The following is a 20,015-nucleotide window of genomic DNA, read 5'->3' as shown; positions in this document are numbered from 1 at the left end:
GGGTGGTGGAAAACCAAAGTCATGTAAAGTTGCTCGGAGGAAATCCCAACTCACACGATCATATGCTTTCTCTAAGTCCACTTTTAAAGCCACCAATCCACCCTTCCTCTTGTAGGAATGAATTGTATGCATTACTTCTTGAGCTAGAATGATGTTATCCTTGGTGCCCCGACCTGGAATGAAGCTCCCCTGAAGAGGGCCCACGAGATCATGAAGGAGGGGTCTAAACCTGTTGACTAACACCTTGGTGATTACCTTGTACGCGACGTTACACAAGCTGATCGGACGAAGATCTTTGAACTGGAGGGGATTCTCTATCTTGGGAATAGGTACAATAAGAGTTTCAAGGAGAGAGGCATCTCCTTTCCCTTGTCGGAAAGCATCAGCCACCAAACTATGAAGGTCTTGGCCCACAATGCTCCAATATTGTTTGTAGAAAAAGGCCTGAAACCCATCCGCGCCTGGAGCTTTGAAGGAATTCATACACATGATGGCTTGGCGAACCTCCTCCAAGGACACCGGACGGATGAGATCCTCTCTGTCATTCACAGAGATGGAGGGCGGTCTAATATCCATGATGTGATTCCTGCAAACCTGTGTATCAACAGAAAAAAGGTTAGTGAAAAAAGCTTGGGCTCCCTCCTTCAAAGTCTCTGGATCAGTACACCACACGTCCCCAACAAACATGCCATGGATCTTGTTCCTCTTCCGTCGTATCACTGTTTGAGTATGGAAAAATTTTGTATTGCGATCCCCAAACTTCACCCACCGTTCCCTAGACTTCTGGAACCAAGTCAACTCCTCCTGAGTTAGGATCTGCTCAAATTCCTCTTTCAACGCTTTTTCTAGTCGCAACATAGACTCTGTCTCCCTCATCTCCAATTCTCGTTGCACCCCTTGAAGTCTCCTCTCAACAAGTTTCTTTCTTCGCGTGATATTACCAAAGACATTTCTGTTGAAGGATATCGAAGCTGATCGAATGTTGTTTAGCTTTCCCACCAAAGAGGGTGGTGGCTCCTTCCAGGTATCACGAACCACAGATTCATAGGAGGGATGAGTTGCCCAAGCTGCATGAAAGCGGAACGGACGTGTTGTAGGATCCTCCACTGACAAAGTGCACCGCACTAGGACGGGACAATGGTCTGAGTAGACCCGAGCAAGATTCTCAACGTAAGCTTCTGGGAATCGGTGCCGCCAAGAGATATCCCCCATAGCCCTATCCAGGCGCTTTGCGATTGTTCGTTGGCCATTCCTCTTCCTTTCCCAAGTGTATGTGTTGCCCGTTGCACCCAAGTCGATGAATTCACACTCCTCTATCATCGATAACATGCGGAGAGCTCGAACCTGGCAGAAATCTCCACCTGATACCTCAGAGGGATAACAAATCTCATTGAAATCACCGGTAGCAAGCCATGGTCCCAAGAACTGGCTACGCAGGTTTACCAAGTGTGCCCAGAGGTCCTCTCTCAAGACAGGGTTAGGGCTAGCGTATATGGCTGACAGAATCCACGAGTTAGTGTTCAAGTTGATGGACACGGATACCACCTGCGAGTGTACATCGATCACCTGAACGGTGAAGTTTCTATCCACCGGAGCAAGCACCCAAATACCACCACTGTGCCCTACCGCTTCGGAGACACCACAAAGTTCGTACCCTGCATGGCGCCAAAATGTCGCAACTGACTCAAACTGACAATGAGTCTCAAAAATAGCAAAGAGAGACGGGTGGAAAGAACGAATTAAATCCCGAACCCTCCTTTGACCACGAGCTCCTGCTCCTCCCCGAATGTTCCAAGCTAAAATGTTAAAAGGTGTGCTATCCATAAAAACTTATAGAGCAGGGAGAGCCGAGCAGGATATATCAATTCCTGCTGAGCTGTGGTGTCCCAGAGGTCTTTTCTCCAAGGTCGAAAGGGGCAGCACCTATGGCATGGGGCGTCATTTCGTTTCCAAAACTCTGCACTTCATTTTCATTGTTGAGGAGAGAGTAACGGTTCCCATCCTTATGTTGGAGGTTTAAGGTAGTTTGGACTCCATCCTCCAGCACGTAGACTTTTTTGTTACCAATCATTCTCACCGCCGGCAAGGCTTTCTCTTGTCTAACGGTAGAAAGTTCCATAGTGAGTGGAGAAGACATGCTTGCCCCTCCATGCAGCACTGAATTCGTGTGAGGCATGACCATTTCTTTTCTTATCCTTTTCTTTCCTTTGCTGTTCTCTCCTGAATTGTTGGCACCATTATTGTTATTATTCATTCCAGCATTAAAACGCATGGGCCCCCCAAATATTGCTCTTGATTCTTTGATAACCACATGCTGATTTGTTCCATTCTTTCCTTCCTTAATTTTAGCACCCTCACGAGCAGCAATTTTGGTTTTCAAAATCTTAGGGGATCTTGTAACCGTCATCCACTCACCGTGAGCATTACCAGCGCATTCAATTTCCCCTGAATTCATGCCACGATCAACGTTCACCATCCTTGCTTGGTCGGTGGCTGTGGTTGTTCCTTGTACCGTATCCTTTTGAACGCATGCCGACGTCGACACCGTCGGCGTATTTACCTTTGTCACCTCTGCGACTGGCTTTGGTTGTGGTTTCTTAGGCTGTGGGATCGGCGTGCCGGTGCAGTTTCTGGCGAGATGGCCGTAGCAGCCACAATGTGAACATAGAAGGTGTAAGCCTTCGTACTCTACGTTATACCAAGTGCCACATAATCCAACTTTACCCAGTACAGGTTTGTTCAACTCAATCTCCACACAGACACGTGCGTAACGTCCCCTTTGCATGTCGACAGTGTACATATCCACTTTGATCGGAGTCCCAACCGCCGACGCCAGGGTCAAGAGGATGCTTTCATCGTAAAACTGAAAACCAAGACCGGGAAGACGAATCCACACTGCCGTAGTGCTAATCTCTGAATTCGCCGCCACAAAATCTGGTGTCCATGGCTTAACGACCAAATAATGATCATAAATCATCCATGGAGCTCCTGTCATGGCCCTCTCCCTATCCTCCAATAGATCAAACTGAACCAGAAAATACCCATGGAGGATGTCGCGCACTTCAATCCCTCCTGCCGGCTTCCACATCGACCGTAGGCGATCGCATAAGGCTCTGTAATCGATTTGCATACCTAGCAGTTTGACCACCAAGCAGTCCTTCCAAGGCAAGCAGATATCATCGTAAGTCTTTGGGTCCTGAAAGTTAAACATGGGGAAGTATGAACTCCCATCAATGAGATCCTTCTTCATGACACCAGCCTCCACAAGGTTCCGAATAGTTTTCCTTTTCTCTATAGTTGCCTTGCCAAGCACCTTCTCCTTAAACGTAGGTTTTCTGACAGGTTCCTCCGGCGGCTCCCCTGTAGGTTTGCCGCCGTGATCGCCACCAGTATCGCTCTCAACTTCCATTAGTAAACCCTAGCAGAGTTTATTTGATTTCAAACCAAACTAGTCTGATTAAAATTCTGTTTATCTGAGTGGTAGTAGTAATTATTTTTTAAACAAAGTCTTCAGTTAAGGTATTATAAATGAAAAATTAGGGAGTTAGAGATAGTGCCTCCTTAAATAGTCCGATTTATTTAAATTGTTCTTGCAATTTCAATACAAGTGTTGTAATGAATTAATGTAAAAAAAAATTAGCGGCTTAAAAATTGAACTTTTAACCTAAGAGATTAAATAATTATTTTTTACTTTTGTAACTGACACTCCTTAATTAATTAATAGTCATCCACATTCAAGATAGATAGAGAATTTTAAAAAATATTGATCAGCTGATTAACATGTCAATGCTTAAAAGATATTTTTGGGTAAAAATTCAACCAATGAAATTTCTCAAAATCGTATATATATTTTTATTTTTTCAAAATGATATAGCATATTTTTTTTCACGTGCAAGCATGCATGTTCCACATAATATCTAGGATTCAAATTTATATTAGGCTAAAAAACATTTTTGGCCCCTGATGTTTTAAGTTTGTGCAAATTCTGCCCCTACTTTATATTTGTTGACGTTTCTACCCCGCATGTTTTCAAACAGTGCACCGTCTACCCCTCCGTTAGTCAGACTTTCTCAGAAGAGGTTCCTGAGTGGATTGGAGAGATGAAGAGGAGTATATGAAGTTAATGATGATCAAGGAAATAATAAAAATTAAATTTGCTTGATGTATACATCAATTATGTATGTAACGGAACTGGTTAAATGCATGTTTTGCTACTTACAGGTCTTGAGTTTGAATCTCCCATGCCCCATTTTTCCAATTTCACTTGTAATTTTCACGTGGCAAGTCTAAAAAAAAAAAAGCCAAATCAGCTCATTCCGTTAGTTTTTTAACGTCCGACTGACGGAGGGGTAGATGGTGCACTGTTTGAAAACGTGAGGGGTAGAAACATCGACAAAAATAGAGTAAGGGTAAGAATTTGCACAAACTTGAAACATCAGGGGCCAAAAGTGTTTTTTAGCCTTTATATTTTATTATATTTTAAATTAAATAGATACTTTATTTTCTAAAGTTCTCACCATTCAGCAGATAAATCCAAAATATTATTATTAGTATTTGTTGGGAAATGAATAAAGAACACTTTATACATTTTGTAGGGAAAGAAAAGGGTGGGAAGAGAATACAATGAAATTCTCACATGTCTGGCTGAAAGAATATAATGGTTAATTGGTTGGAGTTATATAAGACGGTGTATTTTTATATTATTTAATATTTACTGACAGTTTTTATTAAAGAAAAATTATTTATTTAGATTTTTGGCTTTAAAAATAGAGGAAACGATGTTGATTCGTGTGTTGAATCACATGCAATTGATTTCTTTAAACTGGCTGTTTCATAAGTTCAGGGAATGTAGTGAGAAGCTCATTATATTTTCCTACAACTTGCATGAATCTACTAAAGTATAGTATTCCGATTTTATATTTAAATAGGATGAATTATATGCAGAAGGAAGACTATGTGTTGAATATAAAGTAGTGTTTTTTCTAAATTTTTTTTAAGAAGAGTTTAATGGATATGCACTATTGGTACAATAATAACTTTCGTTTTAAATTTTAATTTAAACAAATCTATACTTGATAATGTGGCAGAATTCAATTAGATTATTGTGTAAATAAAGTTTTTACTGACAATGCATGCTCCTTTAATTCTAGATGAATATATATCAGATGGTTGTAAATACTAATTAGGATGCATGACGCACAATTTGGTTCTTTTTTTTCTTTGGTCACCAGTCTCCACGGGAGAAAGGGGCCCCACATGACTAATTTGGCTCATGATACAGTAATGATGTCCCTGACCATAAATGTATAATTTTTTACCTCAGAGGGGATCGAACCCAGGCGAAATCCCTTATATGATGCACAAATTGATGTTGCATCATATAAGCCACAAATTATAATTACCGTAGCTATGTACGTATATATTAATGTTTAAACCTAAAAATGTGCATCTTATAAGCTAAATGTCGAGAAATAATCTCTTAATATAGGTATATATAGTAATCCGACCAATTAAAAGTCTAACAAAAGAAGAAGAAAAAGGCCCAACAAAGCCAAAACCCTCCAAAAAAATCTAAACGCACCACAAGCACTTAACGCCCCAACCAACACCCACCCAAAAACCTTATCGCCTACACCACTTATAAAGATCCCAGATGAGATCAAACCCAACCGCGCTGGGCAAAAACCCACTAGGCAATAAGAAACCAGAGTCGCTGAAGGCTGAGATATAACAAATGTTGAAATAGAAAATAGAAAGAAGAAAGGAACAAAAACATAAAAAAAAGCATAAAAATAATAATCGAAGAGAACCATCTCAAACGGGGGCTTGAGAAGAAGCAGTGACACGGCTGACCAAAACGGAATCTCACACCCAATGACAAAGCACGAACCATAGTGCTTATCTTTATGGTGCATTTGGGAAAAACTTAATTAAACCTTATGACTAAAAAAGTTTATCGTAAACACTTATATATTTATAAGTTAATTTGAGAAATTTTTTGAAATTCTTAAAAATAGCTTATAAGTAAGCATGAGCTTATACCATTTTGATAAGTTTTTTTTTTTTAAAATACTTGCATAAATTTTTATGCTACTGGATAACTAAACTCTTTAAAACGGGATCTAAGGTCTTAACCAAGGTTTTCTCAACTATATATGTTTGACCAAATAATGAAATTAACATTTGAATGACTGATGTCAGGTATCTTGTATACAATAGTAAACTTTGTGTATACTTTGAACTGTGTTTGATTTTTGAAACTATTAATTCCACTTCTAATTTTTTTTATTGATCTATGTTGTTCATGATCTGAGCATTGAATAATATTTAATAATTTTATTTAATGATATTTGAGTTAGATAAAATTAAATTTTAATGGTTGAGATTTAAGATGAGTACTTTTTTTAGCTTTAGCAATTAGCATATTCACTACCGATAACAATAATTAATTCTCTCGTAACAAATGTTTGCACTAAGTGATAAACGACTAACGATAATATATACTCTATTCTCAAGGGTAAGGGTCGAGCTTCTGATGTAATGAAGAGATGAGTGAGCTAACTATTACATTACATCTTATGGTTTAGATGAGTAATTCTCCTGTGTGGAAGAATATCTTGAGAAAATTGTGTTGCTGATCTTTAATTTTTTCATAGTGGAAAACAAACATGTATTTCCTTTTATGTCTAATTTTTATATGGCATTAGGCATATAGGAAAAATTTGTATATTTACACATGGTTGTGCAGCGTTGTGTTGGAACTTGGAAGTGAGAATCTCACCCAAACATAACACTAACACTGTCTAACAGGGTTTGATTTGGAATTATTCAAAGGTGAGAGTGCAAATCATAATTATTTATTTTAGGCTTAATTCCACTTTGGGCCCCTGATGTTTCAGAAATGAGCGATCGAGGCCCCCCGTGTTTAAACGTAGCGGTCAGGCACCCCAACGTTTCAAAAACGTGCGATCCAGCCCCTTCTGTTAAACTCCGTTAGTTGACCAAACGGTCACTCTCATCTCTCTCTCTCCCTCACGCGTTCACTCACTCACGCTCTCCCTCAACCTCTCGACTCTTTCTCTCTTCCTCTCCCAGACCCATTTTCTTCTTCTTCTGATTATTTTCCCTAAGGTTGCAGCACTACCAACACCTTCTTCTCCTCCTGATGACAACCACCACCGCTTGGTCACTCTCCTTCCAGAGGCTACACCATCACCACCGTTCCTGTCCTGATCTTTCTCTTCTTCTCCTTCCATGTGCAAACCACTCTGGCATCACCCAAGCTAGCCACCACCGCCAGCAGCCACGATGACGCTGCCACCTCCTTCAGTCCCGCGAGCATCATCATCACCAACATGATGAGAAACAACCCTAATTTCAGCCACCACCTCCACCTTGCTCGATCCATCTTCTCTCTTGGAAAATCCCCAAATCAACAACCCTTTCGACCCTTCTTCAGTACTTCTCCGGATTCGGGGTTTTAAATTGGAGTTTCAGTTTTCTCTGGATTTGGGGTTTTGGGGTTCAACGGTTAATGGGTTGATTTTTTGGGTTTGGGTTTCTAGGTTTGGGGCAGATCGATTTATGGGTTGAATGGTTTTTCTGGATCGGAAGAAGAAGAAGAAGAAAAGCGGAAGAAATCTGGAGAAGCTTGCATAGAAGAATAGAGAGGAAGAAGAAGATGGGGATCTGTGGGCTTTGATTTCTGGGTTCCTCACTAGATTATAATTGTTGCACAGAATCATCGTGTTTTTGTTCTGGGCTTTGATTTGTGCTTAATTGTTGTTATTGAGTAGAAGCTCCGTCTGGTCAACTAACGGAAACAGACGGAAGGGCTTGGATCGCACGTTTTAGAGATATCAGGGGGCCTGACCGCTACGTTTAAACACGGGGGGCCCCGATCGCTCATTTTTAAAAGATCAGGGGCCCAAAATGGAATTAAGCCTTTATTTTACTAGGCCAACTCACTACACTAATTTGAATTCCAGTACCAGATAAACCCTAAACCCTGAAATTGAATCACCCTGGTCGGAAGCCACCCATGTCCAGCTACGAATCCGCCGATGTTGCCGCCATCCGCGGCCACGAGCTCCGCCTCATCCGTTGTACCCTCTCTCCCTCCCCTTCGCCGCCGCCGGAGCCCCAACCTCAATCGGAATCGTCGGAGTTGGATGGCCTCATCAACCACCTCCTGGATTCAATCGAGCGCGGCAACTACGTTGAAGCCCTCACCTCCCAACCCCGTACCCTCCAACTCGTCTTCCAACTCGGCGGTGACTCGTTGCCGCCTGACTCCGCCGCTGAACACTTCTACTCCGAGCTGATGGACCGCGCCGAGTCCTTCATCACTGACGCCGCCGCTCCTGCCGAGCAAGCTCGCAGGCTCATCGTTGTTCTGGGCATCGCCGTCGCTGCAATGCTAGCCTTCACTCAATTGAACTTCACCGGGTAATTTTTGAAATTCCATTGCTCAGTTGCTTTTACCAGAAACCGTTGCAATTTGCTATTTGCTATTTGCTAATGGGAAGTGGTTGCAGGCCTTTGAAGGGGACTGAGCTACCGAAATTCCCTCTGCCTCTGGATAATGGTGGTGGTGAGTATGCAGAATGGGATAGTTGGGCGCGAAATCAGCTCATGGCTGCTGGTTCTGACTTGCTTGGAAAGTTTTCGAATCTTCAGGTACTCTACTACTCATGCATTCTCGCATTTCACGATTAACTTCTTAAATGGCTAACTTTTGCGGCATTTTTTACTTTTTTTGTTGTTGTTGCTAGTATATAGTTTTTGCTAAGATGTTGCTTTTGCGAATGAGAGACTTGTCCATTGAGATTACAATTGGAAGCCTTTCATGGTGGGTTGGTAGGGTTTTGCTTCTTCAACAGAGGATTTTGGAGGAGCGGTCTTCTTCCCTGTGTGATCTCTTGCACGTTTACATTGGTGAAGCCTTACAACAATTCGGCACCTCGGAGAAAGTTCGAGGCTATTGGGATGCTGGCTTGCGTGATGGGGAGAGCTTGGCCATTGTCTCCATGCTTCACTTAGAGGCTGGAATAATGGAATATGCCTATGGTCGAGTTGACCCTTGCAGGTTAGTTGGCCGCTCTTGTTTTTTTCCTTTTTATTTGACATGATTAGCTTAATCAAAAATGTCACTGCACATTTTAAATCTCTAGTAAGTTTGTGAATTGAGAAGTTTATTAGAGAGGATTGGAACATGAAGCAGTTAAGCACATTGTGGTGATGTATCCGCATCTCAAGAACAAGGCTTTGATAAAAGTTGAAAGAAACCTGGTATTTTATTGAAAATTATAGGTAATTACCAAAATTACAAAACAAACATACACACACTGCAGATCTTCGAGGGTCTCCACCTCCTTATGCTCAAAGGTCCCAAAGTTCTCTCAAAATGACAAAATGCTTTCCCTCTTATCCCCTCTTTTTTATTTATACACATCATAGGCTATATGCCTATATCTCTAACTAATTCATGTTAACATTTTCAACTAATTAACTAACTGGGGTCTTAGGGGTCAGTTACTAACATTGTATTTCCCTTTTCATTGTTGCAAACTTTGCATAAACTTTCACATCTTTATCTTTTTACATTTACTTTCTTAAAACAAAATGTAATTGACAGATAGAAAGTTTGGCGTGACCTGTGTTTAATTGGTTTACAGCATGCGCTGGTTCTTTCTTCTTGCCTAGGATACAAAGTTGTTACTAAAATCGAATATGCATAGGTTCCCACTCCCTATTTCCTATTTAGTCACGAGGACTCATCTTGAAGTCTACAAAGGTGTTAGATGTGTGATGGATTTGGAAAATTGAAACTAACTATGATGTTCATTATTTTAGAAAATATGTATGTTGGAAAGTTTTCATGTAGAATACTATTTGAATATTGAAATAATTCTTTTGGTTCTCCTGTTATGTCCTTTATGATGAAGTTACTTATTGTGTCAGGACACATTTTGAGTCAGCTGAGATGGCAGCTGGACTTCAGCTGTCTGTTACTGGGGCTCTTGGTTTCCGCACTATACATCAGGTATACATAGTAAAATGCATCATTAGCTTGTTTCATGGAACTTGCCTTTTAATTTTAATATTTAATTCTTGGACATAGGTAGAACCAAAGGCACAAATGGTACTTGTTACGAAGAAAAGTTCGTCAAATAGTATGGACAACGGCCCCTTAATGGGTACTGGCATCCAAACAAGTGATTCCAGCACCAGTGAAAATAACACACATTTGAATCAGCGTGAATCCTCTGAAACATCTGACATACTTATAATACCAAAGTTGTTAGAAAATCATAATGACCCTCAAACTATGTCACAAGACTTGGAAATCGGTGATCATGTTACATCCAATTTAACTGCAACACAACAGGCTGTAATTCTGGCATACTGCCTTCTAATTGAGAAGAGTTCCAGACATGATGAATTGCAGCGTAAGTTTCCTTAATTTGTACATGCATGCATGATATTATGTCTTGCATGTGCATACTTGGCTACTTGCACATCCCCTTTTTAATCTTCTAGTTTGAAACTACCTCAGCTATGGGATATAGTGGTGTTGATAGCCATTTTTTTATACTCAGCCAAACTTGAAATAGTGAAGGAAAGTATGGAAAATGGATCAATTGAATAGAGATTTTGGTTTATCTCAATCAACGACTGTTCTCTTGGTTACTGTTGTAAATGTACGATTGTACTTTCTATTAGCGTTTCTAAATTTGTACTACTTTAGTTTGAAGGGGTTATTCACCAATTACCGAAAGTTCCAGTTGGTTAATTGCGCCAAAACGGGTAAATTTAGGTTAACTGCAATTTTACCATTTTTTCAGTTAAGCTTATGCTTGCTTTATTATTATTATTTTTGTCTCATGATAGGAGAGCTTGGCCTGAAGTAAAAATACCAATCTCAATCATCTTGTGTGTTTTTCAAAGTTGATCTGGTGTTCATTTAAATATTCAATCTAGTTTGAAATTTTGAGGATCCATACTAGCGAAGCACGATCTGTATCCTTATTATTTCTTGTAATAAAAATTGGGACACTTGTAAGTCAATCATATATATTTTTTTTTTCGAAAGGAGAAAATATAAATAATAATAATGAGGAAACTGATAAGATATACACCCAAACAACCTCAACACGGTATCAAAAACCCACACGGTCAAGGCTGACCACCAAAAAGAACCAAAAACCAACCCAAAACAGCGACAAATAAGAACAATAGCCTCAAAAACTAGAAGCCACAATTGCAACAACCTCAAATACCAAAAGCCGTTTGCAATACCCAAAAACTCTCAAAGGACTAGGAAAAACCTATACAGCCCATAACTCGCCAACATCCCAAATCTCACCCTCAACGGCGCTGAGAAGCTTTGAGAAGTCAATCATATTTACCCAGTGGTCCCAGTTTATATGGGCATGTTTGTAGTATACTAGTATATAAGCTAGTTGATATATTTTCTTTTGATTCCTGGGGGTGGTCTTTCATTGGTAGGTCAACAAGTACCACTTAAGTCCTCTCTGGGGTTTATGGTATTGCCCTTGGAATGGAGCAACCTACCCTTTCCCTGAACTTTATCCACCCAAAAGGATTTCATTTCCTCGTCAACTGGTTTGCTGTCTGAAGTGTAAACCCCTAATCTTAGCCTTCTCTTTCATACAAGGACCAACCTTAAGGGCTCTAATGTTTAGGGGTCTGTTTCTTTTTTTCTCCTTTTAGAGCTTTTTATAGTATATTTCTAATAGTTTTATAAAAGTCCACTAATTTATCTGAAATAAGGAAAGAAACAAAATGGATATGGTCCAGATAGTTGTTCACTTAATTGCTAGCTTGTGACTTAATTTCAGGATGGGATATGGCTCCTTATATTGAGGCAATTGACTCCCAGCATTTTTCTTACTTCATTGTAAGTGATCAAATATCTACAGCTTTATTTGTTAAAATGAGGCTTTTCTGTAGCCATGGAAGCAACTGTCAGTGCTTATGGTGTTTATATTCCTTCCTGTTTTATTCCCCTTATTTGTTCAATCTAATGTCTCTCGGTTCCTTCCTTTTCAACACCATTGTTTTCATTTGATAATCTTACCTTTCCTGTGCCAGATACAATGTTTCTGCAATATCTTGCGTATTCGATGGGAGTCATCCCGTAGTCGAACAAAGGAGCGTGCATTGCTGATGATGGATAACTTAGTATGTGTTCTATTTTTGGTTAATGTGTTACATTTAGATCTTTAAAACTATATCGTTTCTACTGCTTCATTTCCATGTATGTCTTTTGTAATGAAATATTGTTATAATTTCTTGTGTCTAAAATATTGATATTAAGCTTCTCATAAAATGGTACTAATCTATCAACTTAATTTGTTACCTTTAGATTTATAAAACTATCTTTTTTCTGCTACTTCATTCCCCTGCATGCTTTTTGTAATGGAATATTGTTATAGTTTCTTGTGACTTAAATATTGATGTTAAGCTTCTTATAAACTTAAAAAAAGATAGTAAGTTTTCAACTTAATTTAATTATTTTTTATTTATGGATTAAGTTGGCAAAAATTGAAGCACACACAGCGTGTATTAGATTCGCTGAAGAGTTTAAGGGACTGAGAGGATTTATGAAATATCATGACTCATGAGCAAGGACAAAACCATAAAAGTTGGGTAAGGGAGCAAAAATTCATACATTAAGTAAAATTAACACACTAATTGGAAGAGGCAGTTTGAAAATTCTATGAGGGGCAAAAATAACATTTGAATACTATTCTATTAAGGAGAATTCTTCTCTTGGGGGTACTGCTCTGTTTCCCCACAACCTAGGTCTGTCATTGAGCGTGAATAAATTGTAATGTGAAGAATTTAATTCTATGATGTCGTGATAAAGGAATTGAAAGGCACAAAAAAGTACGATGTGTTGTGTTCAATTTCAATCTTGTTAGAATCCCATAGAATCGCGCAATTTCTTGATTCCACTTCTACTTGGTGTCTTGAATTGGTTGCATGTTCACTCCTTAGTGGAATCACCACAACAGAGCGTATAATATTGTGGTTGCAATATTATATCAATCATGTAGGTTGCAGGTTTTCAAGACGGTTTGCGTGACCTGTTAATAAACCCGAACCTCCCACCCTAAGTCGAGCTTCACCTTCTTTCCTTAAGTCTCATCCTGTACTCAAGAATAAGTTGTCCCACCCAATGTTCTCTCGCCATCAATAGTCATCTCTGGCTCTGCTCTTGCGCTTTCACTCAATTTGTTTTCTTACTCCCTCTGTTCTCTCAGCCCTCTCTATTTCTCTCTGTTTTATCACCCTCTTGGCTCAACCTTGAAAGCCATCATTTTGTCGCTAGACACCCTTACAGTCACACTCTTTGTTGCATATCTCTCTATTAGATGTAACAAGAGAGATAAGCGTTTGTTTCTCAAGTCAAGCGCCACCCATGATGTGGCTTACATGATATTTTTCGTTATCTATTCTATTTTTTTATACATATGTATATGTTCAATTACGCTTTTACATCCCATTTACAATTATATGGTTCACAATCTTGAATACCCTCCCGAATCCGGTCGTAGGTAAAATATTGATTTTGACAACATCTTGTATTACTCACAATGAATTTGTACAAATAATACATGTAAATCAAAATCAAGATCCCTATAGAGATAGGAAATCAATCGGTAATAGCCTAGGAACTATCTATAGAAAGAATAAATAAATAAATAGTTACAATCATAATCTAAAAACACATTGAAGTTGTTAATTCTTTTACCTACATTTAATCTGGCTACAAGCCTACAATAAGTCGTGTTGATTTTTTTTATTGCAGCTTATAAAAATATATACATTTTTTTGCAGGTGAAACGTATTTTTGAATCTTCTCCAGTACTGGCAGAAAGAATCCCCTTTAGCTATGGTGTTTATATGCCTAGTATTCCTGCATTGAGGAAGTATAAACTTTTGCTCTTCCCCAAGAAAATGAAAAAGAAAATAAAATAAATGTTACATTAGCCAAGTCATTTTCAAACTTAGCTTCATAAAATCAGATGACTCTTTAACTTTCGTTGCTTTCTTCCAATTTCAGGGAATATGGGGAACTTTTGGTGCGTTGTGGATTGATAGGGGAAGCAGTAAAGGAGTTTGAAGATTTAGAATTATGGGATAATCTTATATACTGCTATAGGTATGATAAGGCCTGGAATGTATAAACCTCTTTTTCTTAGGTTCTCATTATGTTGATCCTTGATTGGCAATGAGGTTCATTTAATATTTGATTTGGAAAACAGCCTGTTGGAGAAGAAAGCAACAGCTGTTGAACTCATCAGGAAACGTCTTTCTGAAAGACCAAATGACCCCAGGTTATGGTATGTTGTTTGGCTTGACTTGACTTACTTTCTGTTTTCTTTAGGTTTGATTGTGATTGCTTTTGAATAGCAGCTACTCTGACTATTTCTTGAGTTGAAGTGGCCTGTGGTAGGCTGTTGATACACCTGGTATGATTAGGGATACAACTAATCAACCATGTAATACGCATCATATATTCAGTTTATTGTCAGTATCAAGTCCAGTCATTTGCTCATCAATCCAGAACCAGCTATGACAGATGACTTACCAGCTTACAATATATCTGATGCAAAAAATGAAATAGCAAGAACATTAAACATTATTTTGCATAATCTATTTCTCTTGTGTACAATATTCTAGGTGCTCCCTAGGTGACACTACCACCAATGATACTTGCTATGAAAAAGCTCTGGAAGTTTCAAACAATAGGTCTGCTAGAGCTAAGGTGCGATTGTGTATATGCATAACTTATTGTACTTATCTTCTGCATTTTAGCTTCTACTATCTTTCAAAATTTGTGAACTAACATATTTTAAAGTTTTTTTTCTATGTTTGACAGCGTTCTCTGGCTCGCAGTGCATACAATAGAGGAGACTATGAAACATCTAAAATTTTATGGTGTGTTCTATCATAAATGAAGCATGCTATTTTTGTAATGTTGATATTTGAGTTGATATATTACTGAAAGTAAATTTTGTTCATTAATTTAGGGAGTCTGCAATGTTGATGAACTCTATGTATCCAGATGGCTGGTTTGCATTTGGGGCTGCTGCATTGAAGGTAAATTGCTTAATGTCCATTATACTTGTTTTTTTTTTTTTTTTTACTTTTGCACCATTAGATTTGCTATAAAATCTACAATTACTTTCATCACAAAGAAATTACAATTTCTCTTTGTAAGGAAGTCTGAGTACAGAATATTAAAGAGGCTGTTGACATGTGGCAACAACCTGTTAGTATTAGGTCTACTTTGGTGAATTGGACAGGTTGTTTTCCTATGTGGTTAGTAGGAAAGATTTAAAGTGCAGACAGTTAATTTTGGAGAGCCACATCTGCACCCGTGCATAGATTACCTGCCCTTTACCTGTGTATAGATAGTTGTGTATGCAGTTATGTATATGTGGCATCACCTAATTATTATTTTTTGTCAGGATGGGCACTGAATCACCTATGTTCATTTTTTACGATGGCTAATGTAGACTTGTCCATCCTTGTTTTGTATTTCTTATTTTATGTGTTCATTAGTACTGAATCTAAAATTGGAAATTCTACAGGCACGGGATATTGAAAAGGCTCTGGATGCATTTACTCGTGCTGTTCAACTTGATCCAGAAAATGGGGAGGCTTGGAATAACATTGCTTGCTTGTATGAAATTATTGCTTTCTTCTTGTATTTAAAAGTAGGAATCAGCTGAGTTTTTGGGTTATAAACTATTTTTCCTGCAAAGCCAAACACATTTAATTATAAAAATTAGCTTTCCTTTTTTGAATCTGTCAGAATTTAGGCTACATAATGAGGAAATCATCCCCTAAATTTCTTATAACCCACTGCCAGCTGGTTTTAAATTTGAAATCTCCAGCTTGGGTATTGCTGCATAACCACTGAGGTGTCCTTTCCTTGGTGATAAAAAAATATCTTTGTAGAAACTGGACCGATATTGCCTTCATCCACAGTTTGGCATTCTAATTATTCATTTTGCAAGCTCTCCCTTTTAACTTTGTATTGCAGTTGTGAGCTCAGCAAATATAATTCATTATATCCACAGTCCATATTTATAGTAATAGAAAAGTCATTATGGGTTATTAAATTTTGTCTTCCAGCTTGTACTGATTATATGTTTGACCTAACATGCAGGCATTTGATCAAGAAAAAAAGCAAGGAAGCCTTTGTTGCATTTAAAGAAGCATTGAAGTTCAAGTTTCGTATTTATCCCTCCTTTTAAACTGTCTTAAATTCGGTTATATGCCTGCATGCTTAGATGCACACACCTACATACAGCATGTATATTGACTCGTAGTCATTACAAATTTAGCCATCTTGAGCATATAGTAACAAAATGATGATTGGTGACAGACGAAACAGCTGGCAACTCTGGGAAAATTACAACCATGTTGCTGTTGACGTTGGCAATATCAGTCAGGTATCTGCTGTTTATTGTTTTCTTCTTTTGTTGTCCCAAACAAGTCTAAGTGTATGACACATATGAAGTATGAAAGATGCTTTCTGCAGTTTCATTGTCTAATGCTTGCATGCCTTCGTTGTTGCTTAAATTTACTAAAGTACAAACCTGACCTCATTCACATGGGTGAATAATTCAAGTTGATGCATTAAATAATTCTTAAGTAGAAGCACCACTTTGTTAATTCTTTGTTGCTCATCTGATTTTGATAAATTCTTTTAGGCACTGGAAGGTGCCCAGATGGTTTTGGACTTGACCAATAATAAGAGAGTAGATGCTGCGTTACTGGAAAGAATCACAGAGGCTGTGGAAAAGCGGATTTCAGCAAACAATTCTGTGCCTCCTGTAACAACTGATATTAAGCCTAATATTGATCAATCCTGCATTGTTGATTCTGGATCAGAAGATCTAGGGCGAGTCCCTAGTGCTGGGAAATCACGTGAAACTGAGCAATTGATGTTGTTACTTGGAAAAGTTTTACAGCAGGTGCACAATTCTATCAAGATTTGTTTTTGTAGATGCCTATCGCTTTGAAATGATTTATGAACAACCCAGCTCCATCCCAACCCCCTGTAGGCCTGGTAGTGTTGCTAAAGTGTCTCGAGCTGTGAGACTTTTATGTTTGCTCTACGAGTTAAATTTAGGTTATGCAAAAGATTGTTGCGCATGCAAATTACAGAGGTCCGGTTTAATATTTATTTCTCTGATGCAGATAGTTAAAAGTGGGAGTGGATGTGGACCTGATATATGGAGATTATATGCAAAATGGCATAGAATTAATGGAGATCTCGTGATGTGTTCTGAAGCCCTCTTAAAGCAAGTTAGGTCACTCCAGGTATGTCTCATAAGTTTCAGCACATCTTAGATATCTTATCTAAAAATATCACTCATAACATGAGTTGCATCATTCTGTGTTTATTTTATTTTGTTTAGGCATTTTATCTTAGAAATATGACAATTATAAAAAAATAGTGCTAATTTGAATTATATGTTGATTCCCTACGAGAATAAGACTTACAAACCTACATTTCATCTCTAAATATCTTTGTAGTTAGTAGTTACATCACTATGACCATTCAGATATATGAAATAAGCATTATATGCAGTGTTTTTGTCTGTTGATGTGGTGTTTTATTTAGAAAAGTTCAATAGCCGGGGACACAGCAATTTTTTTTACCTTTTGATTGTCAATACTTGCTCCCTACCTTTGTCATGTTTATACACTCTCTTTGATCTCTTTATTTTTTACTCATTTGCTAGCTCTCTGAAGTTTCTTCTGCATTAGTTATTTTAACGGTAATTGTTCGCAGCCAATTCATAGTAATGATTTTCATGTTACTAATGTGCTATTGTATTCTTTCAGGGATCTGATACTTGGAAAGACAAAGACCGCTTCAAAAAATTTGCAAAAGCATCTTTGGAACTTTGCAAGGTGTATGTGGAAATTTCCTCGTCTACTGGCAATATTAAAGAATTGTTCACGGCTGATATGCACTTGAAGAACACTATCAGACAGGCAAGATATTTACTGTGAAGTTTCTGTTTGTTTGAGGGTCAAAAAAATAAACAATGTCTCTTGTTTGCTTTGCTTGTTAAATTTACTTAGCTGCCTTGCCTATCCTGGAAAGTTTTTCTAATTTATCACTTTTATGCTCAGGCTCAGTGCTTCTCGGACACAGAAGAGTTCAAAGATCTTCAGGCCTGCCATGATGAAGTGAAAATTAAACTCCAATCAAATTCATTGCCCAGCTAAAATCTTGTTAAATGTATTATGGGATTTCTTATACAGGTTCTAACTCTAACCTAAAGGTTTGGCCTGGTCTCATCATTGGAAGCTGATCCCCCATTGAATCTGCTGAGGCATATATTTAAAGTGGATGTTCAAAGAGCTTCATGCTTTCCATGGATGAGGGACATCGAAAGGTAGCTTTCAGAATCCTGAATATCAATGCTTCAAGGTTAAGGACGTGCTTTGTATCTATTGTTGTTGTGCATGTTTGGAGCCGGTGTCTCTCAAAGTCGGTTTTGTATTGGTTAAATATGATGTGTAGGTATGGGCTAATTTATCATAGAAGTGATTCAACCTTTCAAAATCAATTTTGTTCTAAAGCTGTTGGAAGTGATTATCTTCTTCGAGTGACTCAGTCTATTGACCTCAACATTTTCCTATATATAATTAAAAATTGAATGATGTGTAACACTTGATTAGATGTAGTATATTCTCAGCTTTCTTTCTTTATGATTATTATTCAGTTTTATTTTTGTGCTAATTTAATATTTTGGATTGAATATGTTTTATAGTCCATGACTTATACACTTACATCTACAATGGTCCCTGTAATTTTCTTTATAGCTTTTAATCCCTTACAATTGTTGTTTTAAAATAGTCTTTGTGGCGTGATAAAGCTTATCTGAATTTTTTAACCAACAACCAGTCCACATGGACATCTCATATCCGTTTTGATCGCTGAAAATTTTCATTCTCCCTTCCCCCTCCGTGATCATCTCTCTCTCAATCACCATATTCAAGTGTTACATCATCTTTATGATTTTCATTTTCTTCAAGCACTTAAACCTGGGAATCATCAAGACTCATTCTTCTACTCCCTTCATTTTCACTCACTCAAGGACATTTTTTTTCTTCTCTGTTCTCCATTGTAGAGAAAAAAAAACTTCTTGGAGTTCTCCTGGTCAAGTTCCCCCTTTCCAAAAGTTTATCTAAAAAATGTTTCCTTTCCTCCGCTCTCTGTAGACCTAAGAATTTCTAAGATTCCCCAAATTTTGTCATTCTCTCCCACAAATTTCTCAAAACAATTCTTCCCTCCACCTTATTATGCCTCATTCACACAGACATCAACAAAGATGATCTAAATACACCACCATTAATAAAACCCATATCTCCCACCTTTATGTCCTCGGCGTAGTAGACCTTTGCGCAGGTTCCATGGATGTGGTGGTGGTGGCCTTTCTGGAGAAGATGTTCGCCATAGTTGCCAGAGAAGTTCGGGGCGGCGTGGCTCACAAGTAATGCGGCCCTGAAGATTATTTTTGAAGATAGTTGTTGACTGGAAATGGTTTTTGAATATGTCATTTTCATAGCTTGATGTCTTTGTTTAGGGTGGATTTCTGGGTTGTTGTTGGATTTTGGTTTTTGGGTTATTGTTAGATTCCGTGAGTGGGGAGGAGGAGCAAGAGGGGGAGGAGAAGGGGAGGAGCGGTTTTTGAGTTGACGAAGATGATGGGTTTGTTATAGTTCCTGAAGATGAAGATGATGAACTTGTTGCTGTGATAATGAAAATGGATAGGAGTGATAAAATATTAATTTATAAACCACATGTAAATAAGTATTTGAGAAAATAATGGACACACAAGCATTATGACATCAGAAGTACTATTTTAAAACAAATAAAAAAATTCACAGGGATGAAAATCTAAACAAAAAATTTACAAGTCCATTTTAGATCGTTTATAAGTTAGGGG

General features: G+C 38.1%; 1 protein-coding gene across 1 annotated transcript; it reads left to right on the top strand.

Moving 5' to 3' along the window:
* Positions 1 to 7,974: 7,974 nt before the first annotated feature.
* LOC130715567 (uncharacterized) lies at positions 7,975 to 18,740 on the top strand. The gene is made up of 20 exons (XM_057565686.1): positions 7,975 to 8,448; positions 8,538 to 8,679; positions 8,775 to 9,088; positions 9,964 to 10,045; positions 10,124 to 10,451; positions 11,865 to 11,923; positions 12,118 to 12,207; positions 13,870 to 13,961; positions 14,096 to 14,194; positions 14,298 to 14,375; positions 14,716 to 14,800; positions 14,915 to 14,973; positions 15,066 to 15,135; positions 15,630 to 15,721; positions 16,211 to 16,273; positions 16,430 to 16,496; positions 16,758 to 17,021; positions 17,248 to 17,370; positions 17,899 to 18,051; positions 18,193 to 18,740. Exons 1-20 carry the CDS (start codon positions 8,042 to 8,044, stop codon positions 18,286 to 18,288), a joined length of 2,763 nt encoding a protein of 920 aa, XP_057421669.1. The 5' UTR covers positions 7,975 to 8,041; the 3' UTR covers positions 18,289 to 18,740.
* The last annotated feature ends 1,275 nt before the right edge of the window (positions 18,741 to 20,015 follow it).

Source organism: Lotus japonicus, chromosome 1 (assembly GCF_012489685.1).
Source record: "Lotus japonicus ecotype B-129 chromosome 1, LjGifu_v1.2".
Lineage (NCBI taxonomy): Eukaryota > Viridiplantae > Streptophyta > Magnoliopsida > Fabales > Fabaceae > Lotus > Lotus japonicus.
The sequence above is the reverse complement of the archived record's forward strand: the minus strand, read 5'-3'. Positions and strand labels throughout refer to the sequence as shown.